Source organism: Sapajus apella, unplaced genomic scaffold (genome assembly GCF_009761245.1).
Source record: "Sapajus apella isolate SASKATOON/1434 unplaced genomic scaffold, GSC_monkey_1.0 scaffold52, whole genome shotgun sequence".
NCBI lineage: Eukaryota > Metazoa > Chordata > Mammalia > Primates > Cebidae > Sapajus > Sapajus apella.
This window is the reverse complement of record NW_022436992.1, coordinates 6,332,600-6,352,345: the sequence shown is the minus strand read 5'-3', so window position 1 is coordinate 6,352,345 and position 19,746 is coordinate 6,332,600. Positions and strand designations below refer to the sequence as shown.

The 19,746-nt window shown below is 37.5% G+C and overlaps 1 protein-coding gene across 7 annotated transcripts in view; it reads right to left on the bottom strand.

The window, feature by feature from the left end:
* Positions 1–16,532: 16,532 nt before the first annotated feature.
* The window catches only part of CTNNA2 (catenin alpha 2), a 1,139,605-nt gene continuing 1,136,391 nt past the window's right edge, over positions 16,533–19,746 (bottom strand). For all 7 annotated transcript variants that reach the window (XM_032243720.1, XM_032243721.1, XM_032243722.1 and 4 more), the window contains one exon: positions 16,533–17,714. In XM_032243720.1, coding sequence (XP_032099611.1) covers positions 17,427–17,714 — 288 coding nt within the window. In that variant the 3' untranslated portion in view covers positions 16,533–17,426. The remainder of the gene's footprint in view (positions 17,715–19,746) is intronic.

The following is a 19,746-nucleotide window of genomic DNA, read 5'->3' as shown; positions in this document are numbered from 1 at the left end:
TTTTCTTTTTGCTTTCCATTTGCTTGGTAAATCTTTCTCCATCCCTTTATTTTGAGCCTATGTATGTCTTTGCATATGAGATGGGTCTCCTGAATGCAGCACACTGATGGGTCTTGATTCTTTATCCAAGTTGCCAGTATGTGTCTTTTAATTGGGGCATTTAGACCATTTACATTTAAGGTTAATATTGTTACGTGTAAATTTGATTCTGTCATCATGGTGCTAGCTGATTGTTTTGCTTGTTAGTTGATGCAGTTTATTCATATTTTGATGTTCTTTACAATTTGATATGTTTTTGCCATGGCTGGTACTGGTTCTTTTCCACGTTTAATGCTTCCTTCAGGAGGTGCTGTAAGGCAGACAGAATCTGTTAGCATTTGCTTGTCTGTAAAGGATTTTATTTTCCTTCACGTGTGAAGCTTAGTTTGGCTGGATATGAAATTCTAGGTTGAATTTTTTTTTTAAGTATGTTGAATATCAGCCCCCACTCTTTTCGGGCTTGTAGAGTATCTGCCAAGAGATTGGCTGTGAGTCTAATGGGCTTCACTTTGTGGGTAACCTGACCTTTCTCTCTGGCTGCCTTTAGTATTTTTTCCTTAATTTCAACCTTGGTGAATCTGATGATTATGTGCCTTGGAGTTGCTCTTCTCAAGGAATATCATTGTGGTGTTGTCTGTATTTCCTAAATTTGAAGGTTGCCCTGCCTTACTAGGTTGGGGAAATTCTCCTGGATAATATCCTGAAGAGTGTTTTTCAACTTGATTTCATTCTCCCCATCACTTTCAGGTACACCAATCAAACGTAGATTTGGTCTTTTCACATAATCACATATTTCTTGAAGGCTTTGTTCACTCTTTTTCACTCTTTTTTCTCTAATCTTGCCTCATTTTATTTTATTGCGTTGATCTTCAATCTCTGGTATCCTTTCTTCTGCTTGATCAGTTTGGCTACTGAAACTTGTGTATGCTTCATGAAATTCTCATGCTGTGTTTTTTTAGCTACATAAAGTCGATTATGTTCTTTTCAACACTGGTTATTCTAATTAGCATTTCATCTAACCTTTTTTCAAGGTTCTACATTCCTTACATTGGGTTAGAACATGCTTCTTTAGCTCAGAGAAGTTTGTTATTACCCACCTTCTGAAGCCTGCTTCTGTCAATTCATCAAACTCATCCTCCAACCAGTTTTCTTTTCTTGCTGGTGAAGAGATGTGATCCCTTGGTAGAGAAGAGGTGTTCTGGTTTTTGGAAATTTAAGCCTTTTTGCACTGTTTTTTCCCCAACTTCTTGCACTGGTTTCTTGCCAACTTTGTGGATTTATCTACCTTTGGTCTTTGAAATTGGTGACCTTTGGATGGGATCTCTGAGTGGATATCCCTTCTGTTGATGTTGAAACTATTTCTTTCAGTTTGTTGGTTTTCATTCTAACAGGCCCCTTTGCTGCAGGTCTGCTGGAGTTTGCTGGAGGTCCACTCCAGAGCCTGTTTGGCTGGGAATCACCAGCGGGGCTGCAGAACAGCAAAGATTGCCACCTGTTCCTTCCTCTGGTAGCTTCACCGCCAAAGGGTACCTGCCAGATACTAGCCAGAGCTCTCCTGCATTAGGTATTTGTCAGGCCCTGCTGGGAGGTGTCTCCCAGTCAGGATACACAAGGGTCATGGAGCCACTTGAAGGGGCAGTCTGTTCCTTATCAGAGCTCAAGCACTATGCTGGGATATCTGTTGCTCCTTTCAGAGCTGCCAGGCAGGGACATTTAAGTCTGCTGAAGATAAACCCATGACTGCCTTTTTTCCCAGGTGCTCTGTTCCAGGAAGCTGGGGGCTTTATTTTTAAGTCCCTGATGAGCTGCTGCCTTTTTTCAGAGATGCCCTACCCAGCAAGAAGGGAGCCTAGTGACAATCTGCCTGCAGAGACCTTGCTGAGCTGCCATGGGCTCAACCCAGTTACTGTGTAAACTTCCTGGCGAGTTTTTTTTTAAGTGTTAATTTTCAGGAGAACTTTTGGAAAAAAGAAGTCATAGGGGTTGGTAAACCATAGCCTGTGTTCTAAACTCTCCTGACCCAGTTGTGTAAGTAAAGTTGTGTTGAAACACAGCAAATGCTATTTGTTTGTGTATGTCTACAGCAGCTCTTGCACAACAGCAGAATTGAAGAGATGCAATCTGGCCATCTATTCATATGGCCAGGAAAGCTGAAAATATTTGCTACCTGGCCTTTTATAGAAAAAGTTCACTAACTCCTGCTTTAGATTATGCAAACCGCTTTCACGTATTTTTGTCTCATGTAAGGCAATCTCTGCATTGCCTTTTGAGGTAACTATAGAATATAATTCTATATATTATATATAGAATTCTATATATTGAGAAACTGCATTTGAAAATTGTGGCTGGAACACATGAGATTCTAAATAAATATTCCGGAAAGAACCAAAGTTTCTAGGTAGTGTTAAGAAATTAAGAGACAATGTATTCTGGTCTGATGTGAATAATTGATTCAGACTAAGAGGATAATAACATTCTGTTAAACCTCATTTCCATATTTTGAGAATAAATGTTAATATAGTGATGGACAATCTCTTTCCCACTAATTACCATGTACATTCATGCCAGGAGGCCCTTGGCTTGTTCTTCCTTCATAGACACCATCCCTCCTTCTTTGCATCACACAGCAGTGTGGATGCTTATCCTTTCACCTTCTCTCTACTCAACTCAGAAGCATGGAGGATGAAAATATTCTGGTATATTTTCTTTTCTGTGGTTGTTTATCCCCCTTCTGTTCATGTGGGCGATAAAGCCGACTCTTCTTTGCATCTTACTGCAACATCCATACTGATTCACAACACTAGCTGACTTCAAACATAAAATGAGCTAGTGTTAGCCCAGGATTGGGTTTTCCATTTCCCCATAACCTATTACTTAAACACACATTTTAGTGTTTCTTTTCACAAGTACCCCAGTTAGGTTTTCAAGATTATTATAATCCCATCTTCCAGCATTCCTGAGAATATAAGTATTGCAAAAGAGGAGGCATAGCCTGCCCCATCTTCATGCTAGGCCTCCTATAGGCATTTGGAAGAGATGCTTATGAAAATGGATAGCAATAATGTATGTTTCCTATGGGCTCATAAATGTAAGTGTTAAGAATAACACATGACTCATTATAAGTCACATTAGTGGATGCCTCTGGGGAAGAAAGGAGCACACATGGACCAGATGACCAGTAAAAGGGAAGGGAGCTTGATCTTAATCTGTAGTGATATAAGTACTTTTTTTTTTTTTTCTTTTTGGAGATGGAGTCTTGCTCTGTCACCTAGGCTGGCATGCAGTGGAGTAATCTGAATTCACTGCAACCTCCACCTCCCGGGCTCAAGCAATTCATGATTCAGCCTCCTGAGTAGCTTGGATTACAGGTGCATGCCACCACGCCTGGCTAATTTTTGTATTTTTAGTAGAGACGGGGTTTGACTATGTTGGCCAGGCTGGCCTTGAACTCCTGACCTCGGGTGATCTTCCCATCTTGGCTTCCCAAAATACTGGGATTACAGTCATAAGCCACCATGCCCATTTAATTTTTGTATTTTTAGTAGAGACAGAGTTTCATTATGTTGGCCAGGCTGGCCTTGAACTCCTGACTTCAGGTGATCTGCCTCCTTCGGCCTCCCAAAATGCTGAGATTACAGGTAAGAGCCACCACGCCTGGCTAGTCTAAGTACTTTTTTAAAAGAGAATTTATATATGGTTTGTATAACTGACAGGTAGTCTTCTCCTCCAAAAAATTCTTATTAACTGTGAGCAACATATAATAAAATTTAATCAGATACACTGGAGTTAGATGAAGTTACTTTCTCTATGCCACCAAATTTCAAACTTTGAGCTGTCCTATACCCCACTCTTCATGACAGAAAGGTATGTATGTGTTGGAAGAGTTAGGGTGTTGTTTATCTCTGAACTCTGTCACATGATCATGACAACATGTTCTTACCCGTCTGTGATTCTGTGCTTTTGTGGGTTTTCTCTATCTCCAATATTATGCAGTCTCCTTTATATGAAAACTTAGAAAATGTGTAATAACACCATGCTCATTCCTATGACAGAGCCTGCAGAGCAGCTATCTTAGGACCCTGTAGCACATCTCTTCAGCACCTGTCTGATTTAATCAATAGTTGTGGAGGACGGTTTTATGAGTACAGATTGGCTCCATGATGACAAATCCCATCTCAAATGTATGCCGTGAATCTATTTCTGTCTCTCCAATTAGTCTTCCCCAGTTTGTCTGGAACCCTCTTTGATTAACATACAAGCTCAGCCCAGATGTGTGGGACAGTTAACGTCCCTGGGATTGTTGTAGAGAAATACTCCAGCATGCAGTCCTTCTGATGGACAGTTCTAAGGGTAATACTGAATTTTTTTCTGGTCAAATGGAATGTTGACATTGTAGTCAGTAAAGTAATAAATGGGAGGGTGGGAAGGGAACATCGACACAAACACCTCTGAGCACCTTAGGCATGACTGTCTGCTGAAGGCCAAATTTTTTGGTAGGAGATGCTTCTATGAAAGGGGGCTTCCTAAAATCATTAGGGATGGTGGAATTCCAGAAAGGCATATGCCAGGTGGGTGCTCTTAACCACCAGAAAAAGGATAAATGCAATTACTGTAATGAACAACTGCAATGATAATCTGGGAGCCTCAACTACAGGGATGGTTGGAAATGCCTAATAAACAAGGGATTGCTAGAGGCAAAATAGGCAGCATTAAGGTATTGACTGTCAATCAAGGTACTGTTTGACTTATATATTCAAGATTAAGAACAGGTGAGTGGGAGACTAAGGTCAGCACCATAATAGAAAATCCTAGTCTTTAATTTGTAAACAATAAACAATATGTTTTTTGGTCCAGGAGCAGGGTCCAATTGAGGAGGAACCCCAATGCAAGTATACTGTATATAATATTCCCTGATTCTTCCCCAAAGGGACTTGGGTCCATTTACTAGATAATTCACCTACGAGATAAATTGTATAGTAGGATACATAAATAAATAGGTGGTATTGAGCTGACACAGATACCCAGGGACTTAAATACCATCACATTTCCAGTTGCAGCAACCATGGCTTAATGAAAACAATGTTATCAGAGTATGCGTCTTTCTTGGATGAAGATTTTGGTCATACACCGGGCAAGGAAAGAAGGAGGTGACAAATGCCAGTTGTAGACTAGAAAAAAGGTGCAGCAATGGATATTATAGTTTATCATTGGGTTAAATCTTTTATAGATATTTTGGCTGAATATCTTGAGTTGGTGATGGAGTATATTTAAGAGTAACAAGTTTATCAGAGTGGTGCAAGAGTGGCCTGTACCAAAAGCTCTCGCTCTCTTTCTCATCTGCAAGTCCTCTTGGCCCACTTGTGATTTAGCCACAACTCTATAGCTCTTTATGACCTCATAGTCCCTTTGTGTTGAGAGTCCCTCTACAAGCACACACAGCTTCTCCTGATCCAAGGTCTTCCCTGATGCCAGGTGAGATAAATTGGTGGAAGTAAGAATGCTTTGCAGGGAGATTCAGCAGAACTGAGTTTCCCATCAGTACGAGTGACAATGAGAAAACATCTTATATTGGAGTTTTCTCTTTCCTGTACTCTATCTTACCATTCCTGCACCCTCACTCCTACTTCCTGGGATCACCATTCAAATAAATAATCTTCATCCAAATTCTTGTTTCATGCTCTGTTTTCACAGGAACCCAAACTAAGCCTCTGTTCCAAAACATTCAGTCTGTTCTTTCATCCTCAAATACTCAGTGCAAATATACTTCTCAACTGCACTTAATCTAGAAATCAGACCATCTTTAGACCTTCAAATACTTAACTAGATTTTTGGATTTGAAATCTAAGCTTCACTTGGTAAAATGCATTTTGTATCCTGGTTCCTTCCTAATTTTGATTCCTGGCTCTGAATGCGATTTTTTATGTATATTTTGTATGGTGATAAGACAGTGGACTCAATTTAGATCTAAATATTCTTCCACAATATTCTCATTCCCTGAAGAGTTACAGTTAATTACTTTAAAATGATGATCACTTTCAAAACCCTCCTCAAATTTGTGAGGTTTTACTCAGATCGGTACTCTGTGAAGCGCATCCTACCATAAGTAACAGTGTAGATAAGTTGACTAGTTACCTCAGTGAAAAACCGTGAACGATTTCAAAAACACAGATAGACGCTTTCTAGTGCTCCAGTAGGGTTATAATTTGATAAGTATGAATTTAAACCAGAAATGGCAAGTGGTTTTTGTTAAAGAGGTCATAATACCTCAAACATCTGGCACTGCTAAAAGCATCATAGCACTGGTATTTTTAATTGTGATCAAATAGACATAAAATTTACTATCTTAACAATTTTTGAACTTACCATTTAGTGCTGTTAATTACATTCATTGTTGTGCAACCATCACTGCCATCTATCTCCAGGACTCTTTTTATGTTGTAAAACTGAAACTCTGTATCCATTAAAACACTGGTCCCCAATCTTTTTGACACAAGTGACCAGTTTCATGTAAGATAATTTTTCCATGTATAGAATGGCAGAGGGAATGGTTTCAGGATGATTCAAGCACATTACATTTAATGTGTACTTTATTATTATTACATACTTTCCATAATGTAGAGTCAGTGGGAGTCCTGAGCTTGTTTTCCTGAAACTAGATGGTCCAGTCTGGGGATGATGGGAGACAGTGACAGATCATTAGGCATTGGATTCTCACAAGGCGTGTGCAACCTAGATCCCTTGCATGTGCAATTTATAGTACGGTTCCTGTTCCTGTAAGAATCTAACGCCCCTGCTGATCTGATGGGCGGTAGAACTTAGGCAATAATGCTTGCTCGCCACCTACTGTGTGGCCTGGTTCCTAACAGGCGATTGACCAGTACAGGGAGTGGGGAAAATAAGAGGAAGTTAAGGACTCCTGAATTAAAACAATAACTCTTCTCCCCGCTCCCCTATCTCTCCAGAATCATTGTTCTACTTTCCGTCTCTAGGAATTTGACTACTCTAGGTACATCATACCATCATAGAGTATTTGTCATTTTGTGATGGACTTATTTCACCTAACATAATTTTCTCAAGGTTTATCCATTCTATAGCATGAGTCAGATTTCTGTTTTTTCTAACTCTTAGTTTAAGTTCAAGGGTACAAGTGCAGGTTTTTATATATGTTAAACTTATAAAGGTTTGTTGTACAGATTATTCCATCAACCAGGTATTAAACTAGTACCCATAAGTTATTGTTCCTGATCCTCTCCCTCTTCCTACCCTCTATCCTCCGTGGGTTTTGTTCCTTCATGAGTTTGCTAAGGATAATGGCCTCCAGCTCCATCCATGTTCCTGTAAAGGAAATGATCTCATTTTTTTTATGGCTGCATGGTGTTCCATGGTATATACATACCACATTTTATTTATCCAGTCTATCATCGATGGTCATTTAGATTGATTCCGTGTCTTTGCTATGGTGACTGTATGACTGTATTCCGTTTCAAGACTGAATAATGCATTATGTGTACCACATTTTGTTTTTCCATTCATCCACCAGCAGTCATTTTGAATGTTTTCACCTTTTAGCAGTTGTAAAGCTGCTACGAATATGCGTTTACAAACATTTCTTTTGAGACTCAACTTTTAATTTTTTGTGTGTATTTTCCATAGCAGCTGCACCATTTTACATTCTCACCAACAGTGCACAAGGGTACCGGTTTCTTCACGTCTTTGCCAGCACTTTGTATTTTGCTCTTTTGATTTTTTTGTTTCCTTTTTATGGTAACCACCCCAAAGGATGTGAAGTAGTATCTTATTGTGGTTTTGATTTACATTTCCCTAATGATTAGGGACATTTAACATCTTTTCATGTGCTTATTGGCCATTTGTTTATTCTCCTTGGAGAAATGCCTATTCAAGTTTTTTACCAATTTATTTTAAATTGGATATTTTGTTGTTGTTAAGTTGCAAAAGTCCTTTCTATATTAAGAGGATATTAATTCCTTATCAGACCATATGATTTGCAAATATTTTCTCCCATTTCATGTTTGTCTGTTTGCTTTGCTTTGTTTTATTTTGTTTTTAGTGACAGGATTTTGATCTGTCTCCCAGGCTGGAATGCGGTGACATGATCATAGCTCACTGCATCTTCAAACTCCTAGGTTCTAGCAATCCTCCCACCTCAGTCTTCCAAGTAGCTGAGACTACAAGTACCTACCACCATACCTAGCTAGTTTTTAAAACTTTTGTAGAGATGAGGTTTCACTGCATTGCTCAGACTGGTCTTGTACTACTGGCTTCAAGGGATCCTCCTGCTTCAGCCTCCCTAAGTGCTGGGATTATAAGCATGAGCCACTGCACCTAGTCCATGGGTTGACTTTTTACTCTCTGTTGATAGTGTCCTTTGGTGTACAAAAGTTTTTAATTTTAGTGTGTAATGTGCTTATATATGAGTGTGTGTGTGTAGATATCTACTGTATATTATACTACATATATAAATTTCTTAACAGGTACTTAGATTTGCAAATATTTTCCTTCTTTCCATATGTTGCCTTTCTACTCTGTTGATTATGCCTTTTGATACATAGGTTAACATTTTGACATAATCCAATTTATTTATTTTTAATTCTTGTGATTTTTGTGTCATGTCCAATAAATCATTGCCAAATCCAATGTTATAAAGCTTTTGGTTGTTTTCTTCGAAGGGTTTTATAGTTTTATGCCTTATATTTAGCTGTTTCTTTCATTTTGACCTTGTTCATATAAATGCTGTAAAGGATTGTGTATTTTTATACATATAAGTAGCCAGTTTTTCCAGAGCTATTTGTTGAAAAGATTATTCTTTCTTCATTAAATGCTCTTGGCACCCTTGTCAAAATCATTTGATGATATTTGTGAGGGTTTGTTTCTGGGCTCTCTATCCTATGCAGCCGGTCTCCAAGTCTGTCTTTGTGGCAGTACTACACAGTTTTGATTACTGTTGCTTTACACTGTACCAGCACTATGTCTATCTTAATGCCAGTACTACATTGTTTTGACTACTGTAGCTTTACATTTTGAAACCATGAAGTGTGAGGTCTCAAAACCTATTTTGTTTTAGGATTGCTTTGGCTACTTGGGGTATCCTGAGATTCCTTATGAATTTTAGAATGGATTTTTCTATTTTGACAAAATACACTGTTGGGATTTTGCCATGGATTCTTCTGAATCTGTAGATCACTTTGGGTAGCATTGAGACCTTAATATTAAATCTTCTTATTTATGTGTTTGGAATAGCTCCTCATTTATTTGTGTTTTCCTAATTTATTCTGCAACATTTTGAATCTTCAGTGTACAAGTCTTTCACTTCCTTGGTTAAGTGTATTTCTAAGTATTCTTTCTGTTGCTACTTTAAATTAAATTGTTTATTATTAGTAGCTAGAAACAACTGACTTTTATATGTTGATCTTGTATTCTGTAACTTTCCTACATGTGTTTATTAGTTCTAACAACTTGTGAAATCTTTAGAGTTTTCTACATATTAGATTATGTTGTCTGCAAACAGAGTTAATTTTACTTCTTTCTTTTCAATTAGAATTTCTTTTATTTCCTAATTGTTTTGGCTAGAACTTCTAATACAGTGTTGGAAAGAAGTGATGAGATTGAACACCCTTGTCTTGTTTATCATCTCAGATGAAAAGTCTTGTCTTCCACCGGTATCTATAATTTCAGCTATGGGATGTTCATATATGATACTTATTACTTTGAGGTAGTTTCCTTCTATTTACAGCTTGCTCAAGATTTTTTATAAATTATAAAAAGATGTTGAATTTTATCAAATACTTTTTCCCTGAATTCAGATCACCGTGTGGGGTTTTCTTCTTTATTCTATTAATGTTGTATTTACATTTCTTCATTTTAAGATGTTGAACCATCTTTGCATTCCAGCAAGAAATTCCACGTGGCCATGGTGTGTAATCCTGTTAATATGCTATTACATTTTGTTTTCTGGTATTTTACTAAGGATTTTTGAATTAGTACTTATTAAGGATATTAGTCTATAGTTTTCTTATAGTGTCTTTGGCTGGCTAATCAGGGTAGTGATGGCCTAATTGAATTAGTTGGAATTTTCAACTTTTTGGAAAAGTTTGAGGAATATTAGAGTTAAGTCTTTATTAAATAAATGATTTATAGAGTTCCCCAGTGAAGGCTTCTAGGTCTTGGTCTTTTTTGTTGTTGTTGGGAAGTCTTTGATTACTGATTCAATCTCCTTACTAGTTATAAGTCTGTTCAGATTTCTTCATTATTCAGTGTTGTTAGTTTATGAGTTCCTGGCATATATCCATTTCATCTAGGTTTCCAATTCATTGGTATACATTTGTCCATAGTACCTTTATGATTCTTTTTACTTCTATAAAATTGATAGAAATATTCCCTTTCATTTATAATTTTAGTGACTTATCTCCCTTTTATCTTAGTCAATCTAGTCAGGAGTTGATACATTTTGTTGATATTTTTAAAGAACTAACTTTGGATTTTGTTGATTGTTCTCTATTGTTTTCTATTATATTTATTGTTTATCTCTGGTCTAATTTGTGTTTTCTTCTTCTGTATCAGTGAGGCTTCTCCAGAGAAATAAAACCAATAGCAAGAAAGAAAAAGACAGAAAAAGGAAGAGGGAGGGAAAGAGGGAGGGAGAAAAAGGAGAGAGATGAGGGGGTAGAGAGAGGGGAGAGAAAGAGAGGGAGGGAGGGAGGGAGAGAAAGAAAAGAAAAGAAAGAGAAAAAGAAAAGATTTATGAAGGATTATGAGCTAAGTCTCATGATCTGCCATCTGCAAGCTGTAGACCCAGAAAAGCCAGTTTTATAGTTCCATCCCAAGTTTGTTAAGGCTTGAGAACAAGGGAGTCAATGGTTTAAATCCCAGTCTGAGTCTGAAGGCCAAAGAACCAGGAGCACAAATGTCTAAGAGAAGAAAAAATGAAATATATTAGCTCAAGCAAAGAAAGTGAATGTGTTCTTCTTCTGCCTTTTTGTTCCATTTGGTCTCTCAATGAATTGGATCATGTCCACCTAGCTTGGTGAGGGCAGTTTTCTTTATTCAGTGTATCAATTCAAATGCTAATCTCATCTGGAAACACCTTCATAGACATATACAGAAATAATATTTTACCAGCTATCTGGACATTCTTTAGCCATTAAAGTTAACACATAAAATTAACCTTTACATTTTCCATCTGCTAGCTTTGGGTTCAATTTTTTATTGTTTTCTGCCTCTTTGAGATAGAAATTTAGATTTTTAATTTGCAAGCATCTGAAGTTATAAGTTTCTCATTTAGCACTGTTTTTGCCGTAGGTTTTGGTATATTTTGCTTTTATTTGCCTTAAGATATTTTCTAATTTTTTGAATTTTTTTTTGCTTGACCCATTGTTTAAGAGTATGTTGCTTAACTTACATATATTTGTGGATTTTCCTGTGTTCCATTTGCTTTTGATTTCTAGTTTTAATCTATTATAATTGGAAAATATAATTTGTATACTTTCAATATTTTAAAATTTATTAAGACTTACTTTGTGAACTGATAAATGGTCTAACTTGAAACATATCACATGTGCACTTGAGAAAAGTATGTGTTCTGCTGTTATTATTGGGTTGTTCTGTATATGTCTGTTGGGTCCAATTGGTCTGTAGTGTTGTTCAAGTCCTCTAACTCCTTCAGTCTGGTTGTTCTATCTATTCTTGAACAGTGAAGGTGTAGTACTGAAGTCTTATACTATTATTGCAGAGTTATCTCTTTCTTTAATTGGGTCAGCATTTGCTTCATATATTTAGGTTCTCTGGTGCTTGATGCATATGTTTGCTTATAAATTGATACATAGTATATGTATGAGGTACAGGTGACTTTTGATACATACAATGCATAGTGATGAAATCAGAGTATCAGCATATCCATCACCTCAAACACTTATATGTGTTGGAAACAATCAGAATTTCTTCAAACTTTGAAAATATATAATAAATTATTATTGACCATAGTTTCCCTACAATGCTGTAAAACACTAGAACTTATTTCTTCTGTCTGGTTGTAATTCTGTATCCTTTAGCCAATCCCTCCCGATTCTCCTTCCTTCTTACCTGCCTTTTCTAACCTCTAGTAACCACTATTCTATTCTCAACTTCTGTGAGTTCAACTCTTTTAGCTTTTGCATGTGCGTGAGAACAAGTGCATTTATCCTTATTATGATGACATTTTCTTGGTGCAGGGACACTTTAATTATTATATAGTGCCCTTATTTGTCCTTTGTAACAGTTTTGACTTAAAGTCTATTTTGTCTGATATTAATATAGCCACCCCATTCCCTTTTGGTTACTATTTTTATGGAATATCATAATTTCACTTTCAATCTAATGCAGTTCCTAAGATCCAAAGTGCATCTCTTGTAGACACATATACTTGGACATTTGAAAAAACAGCTACCTGTGCCAATCTTATGGATTGATTCATGCAAAGGAAGGCATTCACTCATCAGCATGGTGTGAAAGCTTATGGCTTTTCAGGCCATTTCTAAACATATGTATTTATTTAGCCTCTGTGTGTTCTTCGCCTTTCCCACAAGTTCCTGTATACATAGCTGCTTTTAAATATCTTATTTTCCTTAGGAGACTTACTTCTGGTTCTTGTCAGGGCCTTAAGTGTTCTACTGTATTCTTCAGCCTCTACTCTGTTACCTTCAGGAACCCATAGTTCTGGAGTTCCCCAAAGCTTTAATGTGTTGTTGTGCCTATTACTGCTTTCAATGGCCTCCAACCTGATTTTCAAACTGTATCATCATTCCCATCTACTCTCTGAGTTAGGGGAGAAAGAAACTATTCCTTTAGGAAGCCACAAGACAAGGAAGAAGTTCTACCTTTTTTTCTTCCATTGTAATGGAGGAACTCATGATAGAGACCGGAGACAGCCAAAGGTTCCCTGGCAAAACCCCTACTTCAAGCCTAAAACAGTCTGGCAGCTGAAAATCTGGACTGCTGGTCCCCGATGACACTCACACTTTGCGAACTGATTCTTTCTGAATAATGCCTACCTGCGCACCGGGAGATTGGGATAGAGCCTGGCCTTGTCTGTTTCTGTGTAGTGACCCGGGATTCAATCGGTGAAGCAGGAAACCTCATAGCAGGACTCTCTATGCTTCCCTGAGAGTTCCTCTTTCCTTTTTGCTTTTCATCCAGTACACCCTGCCCTACTCACCCTACAATGCATTTGCGTGTCTAAACTTTCCTGGTCATGTGACAAGAACCTGTTTTTTTCTGTAACACTAGGAATTGAGTGGCATGTTCCCTCCTGAACATGCCAGGGAGGGAGTGGGGCACAAGTGAGCAAAAACGATCCCACATTTTCTACCATGTTGAGTGTGGCTTTCTCTTGATGGACATTATCTTGGTTGCTGCAAATCTCTGTTTCTAATATTTCCATAAAGCTATTGTGGTTAATATGTGTTTACTTTGTGTTTCAATGAAGGAACAAGGACCTGGAACTTCCTAGTCCACCATGTTTCTGCTATTACTACACTACTCTAGTATATTTTTATTAACATTTTTCTGTAGTTAATTCTTGTCCTCTCATTACCTCTATCTAAATGATGCCACAGTCTTTAAGCACTGGTGTTTTTAATTGGGTTAATATGTGACGACATAGCAATAAAAATCAAATCACTTATGACCAGCACATTTAGGAATTATGATTTATTTATTCAAATGACAATATTTTGGTATGGTTATTTAGCTTAGGGTTTCAGCTATACATGTTATATCTTTATGCCTCAAGAGTCTAGAAGGTGGCCTATACATAACTAATGCCCCAAAATTGACGACCATAATGATGGCATTTGTGTAAACTGTTTCCCATGGGCTCAATCTACAGCCAGTTGCTTACAGAGTTGACTTTTAAGAATCAAGTTGATCTCATATTTTTCAACACTTAATGGAAAAAAAATTATAAATCTTCTGTAGATATCTTATGATTTCCTGGATACTTTGGGTCCTTGGAAGAATATAACAATTTTGTCTTCCAAAATATCAATCTTAGAACAGTGGGCAAAGGAAACAGATTTATTTTGTTTCTTCCCATCAGGAGAATCCATCTTGCTGCAGCCAAAAATGCTGCTTCTTTAGAAAATACCTCCAAGTTATCCCATTTGCTTAGGATTCTATGCCCCTCAAATATACCATTCTAGCCCATCTTAATATAGCACTTTTTAACTATTCCTATTTTCTTATTCTTTAATCTCCCTGAAGAAAGTATTACTATAATAATTCTTTCCCCATATCTAGTTATTCAAGAAGTCACTGTAAGTCCTTCTGACATTTCTGTCATATTTCAGCCCTCATCTCCCCACACATTATCAATTTTATCATACGAAGGCCTTCTCTGTCGGTGTCACCATCCCACTTAAAAACCCCACCTTTCCTATTGGGTAGCGATCACCCTCCTTTATGACCTCTATGGTTTAATTTCAAACAACACCTCCATGTTTATACCCCTTAAGCCCCTTAATAAATTCTGTGTTCCCTCTGACCACACTTGTCTTCATATATTAACGCTAGCTGTTTTTCCTTGAATGTCCCTCTTGTCAAATTTGCTCCTTTAAAATTTTCATTCATTCAGAATGTATTTCTTTACTCGTTTCCAAGTCCTGCCTCTTCCATTGTTCTTACCTAACTACTTTAGTCTTCAGTGGGTTTGACTTCTCTACCTTATTTATTAGGTACTTCGAGTGTTATTTCTTGGCACATTTTTTTGGTCTATGTAATATGTTCCCAATTAGACGATTTTTCTTGAGGACCAGAAATTTACCAACTTCTTTATTGCTTTAATACTTTCAGCTAAGTGTCTACATTTACTTATCTTTCTGAATCGTTATTGTTTTTCTTGATCTCAAAAGCAGTGATGGAAAGGACAGTGATGATGCTTGCTCAGTAAGCACTGAAATCAACACACACACATAAATGTTGTTCATAAGCATTCATTGAAACATTCAACATTTTATAGGTCAAAGTCAGGGGCATTCTTTATATGTTCCTCTGATACCTACTGGCCATTTTTGCAGGATTCGCCAAGAAACTTTCGAATTTTAATAGAGGAGCCACCACAAAGGTTGTACACTGATTTTCAACACTAATCGTCAGATCACAGATAACCAGCCTGCTCCATTAATTTGCATACACATACAGAGGGTGCCAAATATTTTGAAATTCACATTTCTTGGCTTCTCTACAAAATTATTTGACCCAATGAAAATGTATGAATGCAGAAAGTCAATTATGCTAAATTACATTTCCTTTGGGGGCTTCTAAATGGCAGTGTGTTGACTCTTTCTATAGGATCATCATCGCTAGGTGGGTGTACTTTTCTTTCCTGTCTTTAACCCCTTAATATTTCTATTTCCCTAGATCCTGTGGAGAAGGGGTCTAAAGCAATCTCTCCTTTTCTAAAGCATCTGTTAGGGAGGAGAGAAACAGAATGAGTGGTTCTTGTAAGGAAAAGCTTCTCAAAAGGGTATTTTTATTGCTGTTTGGAGAAACTCAGATTACCTAGATCAAAAATATGCTGCCAAGAACACTCTCTTTGTTCTTCAGGTCAGTGGGCAAAAATGGCATGCTGGTTTCTTATTATGCCATGCTTATGCGCTAATAGGAAAAGTCGCCCATATATTTAACCAATGGTGTCCCCAGCCTAGAACCTGGCTCATTTAAGGCCTTCCCTAAATATTTGTGTCAGTGGCGCCCTCTGAATGTGTATGCAAATTAATGGAGCAGGCAGGTTGTCTGTGATCTGATGATTAGTGCTGAAAATCAGCGTACCGCTTTTGTGCTGGCTCCTCTATTAAAACATTCTCAGCCTTGGTGGTGTTTTTTCAGTAGTGGTCAGCAGTGGTTTGAGCTGAAACATTTCTACGTAAGATTTTAGATTAAGCTTTTACTCCTTCCACAACTCCCTTATAGCCCCTTCCCTTTGGGATTTTGCGCATAAGCTTAGGTGCTCATGACTACCAATGTGTTATCACTTTGCTAAGAAACATGCATGTTTACCAGAAAGCTTTTGGAGACATATAGTAATGTGATAATGTGTAGGAATCATTCCAATGAGAGGAGTTTGAGGACTTCAGGTGACTATTAGGGGGCTTTTTCCCACTTCTCAATCCATATTTGAAATACCATAGCCCCTTTTTAACAATGGGACAGAGGTCTTGTTTTACTAACTTAACGGAACAAAGGCTAAAATGAAAAAACTATTTTGAAATTTAGTTGGCTTTTCTATTAAAAAGTCTGTGAGTCATTTTAAGTTCAGTATGAAAGTTAATGAAAACAAATGAAAAAGCAAACCACAAAATAAATATGTGAACTCTAAAAATGACAGATATTCAGATATCATCTATCCCTTATTTCTAAAAACAAAACACATTTTTAATGAATTTTCAGGACGATGCTCTAATCTTTATTAAGTACATAGTTAAAAAAAGAAAACATACTTGATGTCAAGATTAAATGTGTTTATTTCGAGTTAGTGAATACAATGGCATATTAGATACCAGCACTCCAAGCTACACCTATGTATTTGCCTCTAACCTTCACATGTTGTCAGTTTCCATCCCTCTAATATTCCACCACTGGGCCTTCTATTTCTAGCAAAATCATAGTCCAAATTTTAAAAAAATGAACGCAACATTGGTCACCGTATTGTGCTTCCAGTGCCCCCAGAAGGATTTTAATTCTCTCAAATAGATGTTTATTGTTTTCAGTAAAGGGGAAAAAAATAACATGATCACTAGTAATGGCACGAGTAGAAGAGAAAACAGAATGCAGATTAAAAGAAGCATTTTAGGCGGGACTAGTTAATTTCCCCTCAGTTAAAAATCGACATAATATCACGGATATGACTTCATTGTTAAATTGTTCAATTCGTGGGCCACACACTTAAGCGTATTGGCTAGTACATTTTTGCACTGAAACAGAAGCAATACAAGTTTTATGTTCTACCATTACACTTCCAGATTTTTCACTTATGAATATACCTGCCAACCTAATGATTCTTGCATGCATTAGAGTTTGCTTTTGTAGAGTTAAGTTTATTTTCCCCATCCCTCCCGCTCCCATAAATGTTGCACCAATGCGAACTCTTTGCCCAATTTTATGAGAATGTTGCAAAGGACAGCTCTGTGCCACCTCAGTACAGGAATCTCCTGTCTCCTTCCCAGGCTACAGATGGATCAGTAGTATTGATCTCATCTCATCTTACATGCAAACAGACACTGTTCCCTTAATTTCCCCATGCCAGAGGCATACAAGCCGGCAGGTATGCATACAAAAATGGAATTAAAAAGAAAAAGAAAGAAAAGAAAGAAAAAGCTTTCTTGTTAAAGCCTATCGTCCTAGAAGGAATCCATTGCTTTGAATTCACTTAAAGCCTGTACAGGCGAAATGTGTTTCTTCTGAGAACCTCGTCGAACTCGTGTCTGGAATTCTTCAGGCTTTTCTCTCTTCACAAGGGGCTTCTTCTCTGGAGCCTTCATCTTCCAAGACACAACAGGCGAGTTAACAGCTGCTGTCCCATAGACCTTCTGGTATTTGGTTGAGGCCACATAGGATGCTTTCACCGTGAGGACAACAGCATTCATCAGATTTTTAGCTGCCTGGATAAGTGATGTGGCACTGTCCAGCTAGAGTGGGAAAATAAATAAGATACATGTGGGTTAACTGAAGACCCAAATTCACAAGACGGTGATGTACTTTCACAGTTAAAACAATGTTTTCCTTGTGCAAATGAACAGTATTGCTGAAAAGGAGCAAATTATTACATATTAAGGTTTCTAAAATCTCAGTACCGCTAATGGCAAAGCCCTCATCTTAGCAGGTAAGAATTCCAAGGTAACAAGTTTTCCAAAGTGGAACATCTCACATATTACATTAGGCTAATTAATTAGCAATGGTGACAATTACTCAAATGTTGGACAAGCATTCGGCAGACATTAAAGAATAAAAGTTACAAGGGGTTACATCTCAATTTTATGGCCCAACCAATTGATAGATAGCCTATCTATTTATGTATGGGCTATTTCTACATCTTGAGCTCAGGGTTGGTGAGTATACAGTCAGTTAAGCAGAACAACAGTCCATGGGTGCTCTTGCTTCTATGAGGTGTTGAGCTTGGAGTATCCATTTATTAACAGGTCCTGAAAATACCTTCTATATAAATACCAATACTTATGTCAGGATCTCAGAGAGCACTCAGTGAGACCCTCCCATTCACGTGTTAATGACATATTGACTACTTACTATGTGCCAAATACTATTCTAAGAAATTTGTGATTTCCCATTTAGCCTATGATGTAGGCATTATCGTCATCCCCTTTTACAATGAGAGAGGGCTGGTACGTACAAAGGTCCAGTAACTTGCACAGGTTTTAGTCTTTAAGGATACCCTGTTGGAAAGGATAGCTTTTAAAAAATGCCATGACAAGTCACAATTTGAGAGCAGATTTAGAGGCCCATCACCAGATTTTCAGGCTGTGAATTTTCTGGGTTACCTTTTTTTTTCTGTTTTTAACTAGTGTGATGCATACCGTATAGTAGATCATTCAATATCTGCTTCAACTTTCTTTTTGTTTCACTGCCTGAACTGTAGATGCTAGAATTACATCTCAAGTTCATAAGCCAGTGAAAGTATCTATCTATCTATATACACTGTTTCTATATCCTGAGCTCAGGACTGGTGAGGCTCAAAACTGCATTTTGTAGACTCTCCTTCAGCCAGGATTCTACTTGTGACCTAGGGAAAGAGGATAATTAACAGCTGGACTGCAAATCTTATTCCAGCCTGAGGGACGTTTGAGCATATTCTGATCTTTCAACAAAGCTTCTCGTAACATCAGCTAACAAAATAGATCAATTACAGTTAACTGAAGGAAGCAAAGATGTTCCTAAGTATGCTGTTCCCAGTAGGTAGCTTGTAATTCATGGACTGTAGCCCCATTAAGCCTTCTGGGGGATAGGTGACTAAAAAAGTGTTTAAACTGAAAGATGGTAAGTCTTGTGGTTCTCCTTTCGATGTGATTGGCATTTCACTTTAGCTTTGTGCCATTTCTTATTAACAAAATGTGTCCCATGAAGTATTGGGGTTATCAGAAGTTGCATCTAACACCACTGTGATGCTGTTTCTTTGGCTGCTCTTTGTTCCATATCCCTTATTAAAGCTAAATAAGTGTTGTGCTGTGTTTTAAAAAGTATGTCAATCAAATGAGCTCAATTTTTCCATCACCAAAAAAGCTTGCAGTCTGACCATTGGGGAAAACAATGGAAGACGTTTTACATAATTGCTTTGTGAATTAACTCAAGCAAATGGATGGAGTAACCCACTTACTTTATCACTTCTATTATGCCATACAAAGTGCACATATACCAAAATAATTGCTTAAACCCATACTGTTTATACAGCCTAAATTTTTAAAGCCAGCTAAGGAAAAGCAAACTCTACGTTATTCGTGTTAACCGGAGAGAAGCAAGCAGGAATTAGTGCAGCGGTTCTCAAAGTCTAGTCCCCGACGTGCAATAGCATCAGCATCACCCAGGAACCAGTTAGAAATCGCATTTATCAAGCCCAATCTGAATCTTAATCAAAACCTTGCAATTTTTAGCTAGCCATCCCAGGGGCTCTGATACTTGCCAAAGTTTGAGAACCACTAAATGAATGAA